The sequence below is a fragment of the Nerophis lumbriciformis genome, linkage group LG01, assembly GCF_033978685.3.
Source record: "Nerophis lumbriciformis linkage group LG01, RoL_Nlum_v2.1, whole genome shotgun sequence".
NCBI classification, from domain to species: domain Eukaryota; kingdom Metazoa; phylum Chordata; class Actinopteri; order Syngnathiformes; family Syngnathidae; genus Nerophis; species Nerophis lumbriciformis.
The window spans coordinates 48175001-48184745 of NC_084548.2; the positions used below are offsets into that span (position 1 = coordinate 48175001).

Consider the following 9745-nt stretch of genomic DNA (forward strand, 5'->3'; position numbering starts at 1 on the left):
GCATTCGAAGCTAGACTGCTAACTGCGTGGGAACAATGGATGACCGAAGGCGAACACACCTTCACTAAGACAGGGAGACAGCGCCGGACGACATACGCCAACATCTGCCAGTGGATCGTAAATGCCTGGGCAGATATTTCGGTCACAACTGTGGTCCGAGCTTTCCGGAAGGCAGGATTCACAGAACTGCTGGACAACAACAGCGACACTGACTACGATTACTTCGACGAGACGGACCCGGCCATTTTGGATCCCACATTCGCCCAACTTTTCAATTCGGACACCGAAGGATAAGAATTCGAGGGATTTATGAATGAAGAATAACTTCAGAAAGTGAGCGTTATGTTTATTTTGTGTGTTGTGACATTAACGTTCGAGCAACATTATGTTGCTATTGCTCTGCACTATTTTGAATTTTACTATGTTTGTGATTGCACATTTGCATACATTTTGGGAGTGAACAGAGTTGTTAGAACGCTGGTTTTTAATATATTATTAAAGTTTGACTGACCTATCTGACTGTTTTTTTGACATTCCTTTAGCGCAGTTAGATGCGACTTACAACACGGGGCGGCTTATGGGTGGACAAAGTTTTGAAATATGCCGTTCATTGAAGGCGCGGCTTATAACCCAGGGCGCCTTATGGTGCGGAAAATACGGTAATCATTAACTTTAGAATTTGATGCCAGCAACACGTGACAAAGAAGTTGGGAATGGTGGCAATAAATACTGATACAGTTGAAGAATGCTCATCAAACACTTATTTGGAACATCCCACAGGTGAACAGGTGGGTGCCATGATTGGGTATAAAAGTAGATTCCATGAAATGCTCAGTCATTCACAAACAAGGATGGGGCGAGGGTCACCACTTTGTCAACAAATGCGTGAGCAAATTGTTGAACAGTGTAAGAAAAACCTTTCTCAACCAGCTATTGCAAGGAATTTAGGGATTTCACCATTTACGGTCCGTAATATCATCAAAGGGTTCAGAGAATCTGGAGAAATCACTGCACGTAAGCAGCTAAGCCCGTGACCTTCGATCCCTCAGGCTGTAATGCATCAACAAGCGACATCAGTGTGTAAAGAATATCGCCACATGGGCTCAGGAACACTTCAGAAACCCACTGTCAGTAACTACAGTTGGTCGTTACATCTGTAAGTGCAAGTTAAAACTCCTATGCAAGGCGAAAACCGTTTTCAACAACACCCAGAAACGCCGTCGTTAAGTTAATTAATATTTGCAAAAAAGAAATAAAGTTTATGAGTTTGAACATCAAATATCTTGTCTTTGTAGTGCATTCAATTGAATATGGGTTGAAAAGGATTTGCAAATCATTGTATTCCGTTTATATTTACATCTAACACAATTTCCCAACTCATATGGAAACGGGGTTTGTAGAACAGTTGAGAAAAAACTTGGCTCGCCAAGTACCATCATAATGATCAATATTAAAATACAGTAGCGTAGAAGGCCTAATTATTCATTAAAAACAACAGAGACATTGTATTTAACTTTCATGATCGTTGCCCTCCGATCATGTTTTATTTGTGTTTGAGTATTATTCTTCCCTATGTTTGGTGTTTTGGTTTGGTTTTAGTGCTCTTGGCTTCCTTTTGTTTACATTTACGTTGCTAGGAACCTTTGAGCTCACACACCTGCAGGTAATTATGATTAGTGTTTCCACTTGTCACCTTGTTAATCACTCCCTGTTAAGTAGCCGTGTCACAGCTCACTCGGTGTGGGATTTTTGTTCGCTTCAGCATAGTGTTGTCCCGATACCAATATTTTAGTACCGGTGACAAAATTATTTCGATACTTTTCGGTACTTTTTTAAATAAAGGGGACCACAAAAAATTGCATTATTGGCTTTAATTTAACAAAAAATCTTAGGGTACATTAAACATATGTTTCTTATTGCAAGTTTGTCCTTAAATAAATAGCGAACATACAAGACAACTTGTCTTTTATTAGTAAGTAAGCAAAAAAAGGCTCCTAATTTAGCTGCTGATGTATGCAATAACATATTGTGTCATTTTCCATTCTATTATTTTGTCAAAATTATTAAGGACAAGCGGTAGAAAATTAATTGTTAATCCACTTGTTCACTTACTGTTAATATCTGCTTATTTTCTGTTTTAAAATGTTCTAGCTACACTTCTGTTAAAATGTAATAATCACTTATTTACATTAGTTTCGGATGATACCACAAATTTGGGTATCAATCCGATACCAAGTCGTTACAGGATCATACATTGGTCATATTCAAAGTCCTCATGTGTCCAGGGACATATTTTCTGAGTTTATAAAAGTAATATACACTTAAAAAAACGAAAGAAGATGTTGTCATGCCAAAAAATAGACGTAATTATAGTAGTATCGACTAGATACGCTACTGTACTTGGTATCATTACAGTGAATGTTAGGAGTAGACGCCGGTGAGCTATGGTGTGTAGTGAAACATGTTCAGCTATTCCTCGTCCTGCAGGGATGATACTTGTAAGAAACTTACTTTATTTGTCGCCATGGAGGCGAGGATTAGTGATTTAGAAATCACTAAAACACTGCAGACTGGGGCTGGACTTTAGCCGCTAGCTAGCTAGCCATGTCTTAAAGTACTTATTCCGGTAAGTGTTTCAGTGTTATAACTTCACCTTTATCGTTAGTTTTTAAGCCAAAATGCGTCCGTTCTCCCTTTTCTGTCTACACACTGTGTCTGCTTGTAAGTACTCCGTGATTGTGCACTGCAGAACATTCTCGTCTGCTCGTAAACCAGCAATGTCACGATGTGACGACTACAGGGGTGCGGGGGGCTGGTGGCGGACTGGTACTTTTCAGAGGCGGTATAGTACCGAATATGATTCATTAGTATCGCGGTACTATACTAATACCGGTATACCGTACAAGCCTACTTCAGCAACAGTTGCGTTTACCTTTGTTTTCACTCGTAAAGACTTTCTTGCTAGCAAGTTCGCTATTAGCGCCGCAAATTTGTTTACTGTTTTTGCTCATTTCCCATTACAACTTTTTGTTTGCTGCTTAGCATGCGTAGCCAGTAGCTACATTTGTAATTTGCTGGTATAAACGGATTAAAAGCCTCCTACCTTCGTGCAGCTGCTGATGCTGCCTGTCCTTTGCATCTGAGAACACAAACGCCGCTCCAATGCGACCCAAACATAACATTGACAAGTATATTTTATATTTTTGGCCACTGTAACATTATACACAGTTTGAACAGTAACACTGTGTTTGAATATAGAAAAACTCACTAAAGTCACTATAGTCATCAAATGGCTTTTCAAACGGCTTGTTTGGAACAAGTTTGGAATAAAACACGTTTATTTTATATTTTTTGTTTGATTTCACATTTCCGGGATTTGTGCAGGAGCCCAAATACACAAAACAAGTACCAATAGGTAAGGGTGTTTGTTTTGCATTGTAGCACCCTTTTAAAGGGCACCCGTTTATTTTGTGCTTGGATGTACTGGCGAGTGAGTAAGCATGCTTTGGTTTGAATTGTTTTAAGTATTCCTATTAATTTATATTATGTGATGTGGCAGCTGGCATTAAAAACTGGTAAGGTGGAAACACATTAATCAAATGACAAGTCGATAATGTGTGCTCGGATTACGTTTGCAAGTGAGCTAGTTTGCTATGTGGGTTTTGACTTAGTCCATCATAACAAGTATTTATATTTATTTGTACAAGGAAATCATCATTACAAACTGGTAAGGAGTTATTATAAGACTCGGTTAAATTGCACGGCTCACTTCTTCAAATCGTGTCAGAGCAGAGAACGTGTAAGTGTGGATCAGTGCGCTTACTACCCAAACGTGCCGGACATTAGGTGTTAGGTGGGATCAAGCATGGTACAATTAATCGAATGTAAGTACACCCTTATTACAGATGCAATAAATTGCCTCTGAGCTTGACCCAACCCCCAAAAAACATCCAAAGAGGCTGAGGGAACTTGTAACTGTGTAGGTAATAGTGGTTAACAGTGTAGGTACTAGTGGTTAACTGTGCAGGTAATAGTGGTTAACTGTGCAGGTATTAGTGGTTAACTGTGCAAGTAATAGTGTTTAACTGTGTAGGTAATAGTGGTTAACTGTGCAGGTAATAGTGATTAACTGTGCAAGTAATAGTGGTTAACTGTGTAGGTAATAGTGGTTAACTGTGCAGGTACGAGTGGTTAACTGTGCAGGTACTAGTGGTTAACTGTGCAGGTAATAGTGGTTAAATGTGTAGGTAATAGTGGTTAACTGTGCCCCCACTTCATGTCACCCGTGCTACAATGAAGCCTGTACATCACAGTTGTATGTAACTTGTTTGAACAAAGATACCAGGGGTGAGTGGTCCTGTAAATCAGTTAACTTTGATTCTGTGCAAATATTAACAGCGGGGTACAACAGATCATTTAAAATAACAGCTTTTAACATGGCAGTACATGTCAACATTGCCATCGTTAAGATGCATGTTTATTAGCCAATAACTGATTGAGATAGACATACACTAATCCAGTCCTTTTCAACTGGTGGGGGCGAGCTGTGATGCCAGCCAGGGGGGTCTTGTGTGACCCCGGGGAACTTTATCAGTATCAGCTTTATCAGTATCATGCCGTCTCATGCTTCAAACCCAGCTTTGAAAGGCTGTGCACTGCAAAACGTGTTCATTTAAGTCATTATTCCTGACTTCCTTTTGTTTTATTTATAAAAAATCAGCACAGATCGTTTTGACATTTTTGTTTTGTATGTTAAAGTGTTTTATATATTGTGCTGCTGTTTTAATGTTGCAAATCAATTTTAATGTATTATTATTTATTACGTTTCTTTAGTTTTATTTTTCAGTATCAAATAGCTCAAATCGATCAAAATTGTCTCTAGTTTAAATAAGGATTAATGTTTTTTGTTTTTTTCAGGCACATTGATGCACTTAAAATTTTTTCTTTTACAAACTAAAAATCAATGTTAATAAAGTTATTTATCTGTTGTAAATTGACCTAATTTCCTTTTTTTTTTTTTCTCTAATGAGGACACAATGTTATGTTGAGGTGTACTTATAACCAATGTTCCCTCTAATGTTTCATGTGTCTGAGCAAACGCTCAAACTCCCTGAGCATTCCTTGGACTACATGTGAGCAACATCAGACATGCACGCTGTCGCCACCCCAGCATCACACCTGTCCCAAAGCTGACATCATAACAAGTTCAATGTTTTATTAATCAAATAACAGTAGTTATTTCCATTATACTATTTTCTAATCTAAATGACTAACTAATCTAAATGGAAATTAAAAAAAAAGTTTTCAGGAGCTGTATGTTGTATGTCTTGGGGGTTGCTGTATAATAATTTAAGACATGTACCCCTTCAGAGATCACGATTTGTTCCCCTTGAAATATTCACATTTAGCACAATGAGATGTGGGCTGTAGCACAAACATTGGATATAGTGGATAACGTTGTGTCTGTAAAATATATCATTACATACTTTTTATCAGTATTTATCTAATCTGCTAACTGCATTTCATGATTACTATGCTTAAATTAACATTCTTAATACCAAACCCAAAACCTGTGAAGTTTGCACGTTGTGTAAATGGTAAATAGAAACAGAATACAATGATTTGCAAATCTTTTTCAACCTATATTCAATTGAATAGATTGCAAAGACAAGATACTTAATGTTCGAACTGGAAAACGTTGTTATTTTTAGCAAATATTAGCTCATTTGGAATTTGATGCCTGCAACGTGTTTTAAAAAAAAGTGGCAAAAAAGACTGAGAAAGTTGAGGAATGCTCATCAAACACTTATTTGGAACATCCCACAGGTGAACAGGCTAATTGAAAACAGGTGGGTGCCATGATTGGGTATAAAAGCAGCTTCCATGAAATGCTCAGTCATTCACAAACAAGGATGGGGCCATGATCACCACTTTGTGAACAAATGCGTGAGCAAATTGTCCAACAGATATTGTCAGTTGTATCAGAAAACAAAGACTAAAACGAACTACAACCAACGCTAGCAATGGTTATACTGGTGAAAATAAGTAGATCATGCTTAGCAGCCTAATGTACGCCCAAAACTAAAGAGGAGACATTTTACCAAGGTATGCCTATTGGCAATGTTCCCTATAATTTTTCATGTGTGTGAGAAAACACACAAACACTCTGAGTATTCAGTGGAATACAGACGTGCACACTGTGGCCACATCAGCAGCACATTTGTCTCAAACCTGACATAACAATGTATATGTCTTATTATTATAATCAAGTGACAGTAGTCTTTTTCAAGAGATTATTTTCTAATACATCTGATTTGGCCCACTTAGATATTGTTTTTTTTTTAATCAGCTATGCACTATAGTATTTTATGCCTGAGTGGGGGTCCTGCTTTGGAAAGATTGTGTACTCCTTTCAGAGATCACATTATGTTCCCCTTAAAACATTCCCATGTTGCATGAGATGAAGTGTTTATTAACTTTCTGTCCGTAAAATAAATATTTTTATTAGCAATTCTGTAGTGCTGTAACATCATTTCATGATTAATATTCACAAAATAACATTCTTAACAAATGACAGTAGAATAAGCACACTGATTGAGGGGTCATAGTAAAACGACCTGAAATTTACACTTTACGTGTAGTGTTGGAGTTGTCCAACATTGTGTGTGGCCATAAACGCACCAGTGGCTAATTGCCATAGTGTATGTGTTAGTGCAGGTGAAAGAGAGAGAGATAGAGCAAGCTGCTGTTCATATAACAGATGACAAAGAGTTGCTTTTGGCTTGGTTTGTACGGTAGACAATGACCAGTTTTGCAAAATAGAAGTATTTTACGCATTGTTTTGGTGTGGTTATGGCCGACAAACAATTTCGCTAAATAAAGGCAACGATGGAATTCCTGTCCTCCTTAAAGTGTCTCCACAGACGTTACAATAATTTAACCGTGTTGACAAACATTGTTTATCTGTTGTGGCCGCCTTTCGTCACCTGTTATTCACAGTTGCATTGCAATATCATACACAACAAATTATTTGTTTATTTTGTTTAGAGTGGGATTTGATTTTGTGCGCGGCATAGATTTGCTGTGCGCAGAGGACTCGTGAGCAGTGCGTAATTGCGCAGGTGCGCACCTTAGAGGGAACGTTGCTTATAACACTTTTATGGAAAAATTACACTATTTATAGTCCCGGCGGAGAGTGAGGGGCACAAAATGTTTTCTTCTTTTTGGGGGGTGCGTAACAGAAAATAAATAAGAAGCATTGCACTAGTCACATGTAGTATTATTGTAAGGACATTGAACATAAGGCTGTTGAACTAACCAAACTAAAAGTCAGTATAAAAGGCATTTGAAGTAGGGCTGCAGCTATCGATTATTTTAGTATTTGAGTAAACGATTGATTAGTTTGTTTGATTAATCGAGTAATCAGATAAACCATACTTTAGAGCTTCCATGTGTATTTTAGGAAAAATTGTTTGAATTAACAAAGATTTTTATGCTTGCTATAAATGTCATTATTTTTATAATGAACGCACATCAACAACATTAAACATGTTTGCTATCAAACAATATGTATGTGTATATATATATATATATATATATATATATATATATATATATATATATATATATATATATATATATATCCATGCCATCCATCCATTTTCTACCGCTTATTCCCTTCGGGGTCGCGGGGGGCGCTGGAGCCTATCTCAGCAACAATCGGGCGGAAGGCAGGGTACACCCTGGACAAGTCGCCATCTCATCACAGGGCCAACACAGATAGACAGACAACATTCACACTCACATTCACACACTAGGGCCACTAGGGTGGGAGGAAGTACCCGGAGGGAACCCACACAGTCACGGGGAGGACATGCAAACTCCACACAAAAAGATCCCGAGGCCGGGATTGAACTCATGACTACTCAGGACCTTCGTATTTTGAGGCAGACGCACTAACCCTTCTGCCTCCGTGCTGCCCTATATATATATATATATATATATATATATATATATATATATAGTCTTGTCACTCATTAAATGATTAATCAAAGCATCAAAATATAAAGTGTAGCTTCACTATAATTTAATTAATTGATTTGATCAAATAATCGTCGCATCTCTAATTAAATTTTTTGTTTTCTCTCTTTGTATTGAAGCACATATAAGCTTTTGGGGTTTTTACTTTACATATTAGCGTTGGGGTTTTTACAAATATGATGAACCAGACCCCTCTGTCATTTGTCAGTGAACTTTGACCCCACAAATGGTTTTTCTCTTCTGGAAGAATGAACATAAATTCCTGTATGTATGTGAACTAGCTAGGTATCACTTTCCCAATACTTTGTAGCAAAAACACATTTTAATCTGCCATATTTTCAGGGGAAAATGTTGTCTTAGTCTTTTTCATATCAAAATACCACTTTGGCCAAAGGACATTAGGGACATTTCTATTCGACCAATATTTGAAAAATGTTAAGTTGAACTCAACATTATATACATAAATGCAATAAAAAAAGTCAAAATGAGTCATAGCTGAATTATTTTCCTTCAGGCAGCAAACAGCTTCTGTCCTTGTGATCCATTGCCATTTCAACCAGTGACTAAATTTAGACTGAGCACACTACTGCTACAACTTGTTATGGTTATTAATATTGTTTATATCATCACTTGGACTACAGGCTGTGGAAACACTACATGTACGCACACACACTTCTGAATATGAGTGTACCTGGGTGTAATTCATAGTCAGTAGGGTCATGAAGGATGATGTGGAGTTCATTTTGAAAAGTATGTACTTATACTTACTAGCATGACGTAACAACATGAGGGCGGGGCTTCTCCTTTACACAAACACTAATTGGCGTGAATGCATTTTTTTTTCCCCCACTAATTGAGAAATCCCTGATTTGGAAGTTCTTACCTTATCGCTCGTCTGTCGCAGGCTCTCCTGTGACTGCAGCTTGGCCACTTTCATCTGCATGCCCGTGAAGGAGTCTGTCAGGCGGCTTAAAGTCAGGTGCTGCTGGTAGCAGAACCAAGACCCAATGGAGCCGCCCAGCACAACGACGAGACATAACAAGAACACCAGCGTGGAGCTATTCCCTCCAGCGCGGACTTCAGAGTCGGCCACTTCAGTCTTTAAATTGTCTTCTTCATGTTTCTGGTTGCTTTTCCCCTTCCGGTGCTTGGCCGTCATTGTGCCCGCACAAAGGACGCGATGTTCCGGGGAGAGGTGATCGAGTGGAAAGAGGAAGAAGAAGGCGTGGTGAGTTCGAGCTCAGTCCAGTGAACACGCACTAAGGAGGCTGCTTACTCCCACTTACACACGCGAGGCAGCAGATAAGGCGTGGACTTCGTAGTGTGTACTTTTTAGTCCATTCAGGAAGCGGCGTCCTTCACTAAAGGGGAGGGTCTACGTGTGCGCTATTTTTTACTCGGAATGACATCGGAGCTGTGTGTGTGTGTGTGTGTGTTGTTTAAACGTGTTGAGCCATACATTACGAACACTGCATTGTACACAGTGTTCCATTTCCATGAAAGTCATGCTCATGGCATGTACCTTTGCTCCCTTTCAGCACACTTCATCTGTTACTCAACATACATGATCACCAAAATGGTGGAGCTTCGGAAGGCAACACACCACAAACTACATTCTATCTGGTGTGTGTGTGTGTGTGTTTAGTTATTTGGACTCAGCAATTTATCTTTCAGTCCATGTTATACACACACATGTACACATATT

General features: G+C 38.5%; 1 protein-coding gene across 1 annotated transcript in view; it reads right to left on the bottom strand.

Annotated features, from left to right (window-relative positions):
- The window catches only part of LOC133622415 (uncharacterized), a 17287-nt gene extending 7944 nt beyond the window's left edge, over positions 1–9343 (bottom strand). Inside the window, exon 1 of the mRNA XM_061985149.1 lies at positions 8924–9343. Within this exon, the coding sequence (XP_061841133.1) occupies positions 8924–9199 (276 nt within the window). The 5' untranslated portion in view covers positions 9200–9343. The remainder of the gene's footprint in view (positions 1–8923) is intronic.
- Positions 9344–9745: the final 402 nt, after the last annotated feature.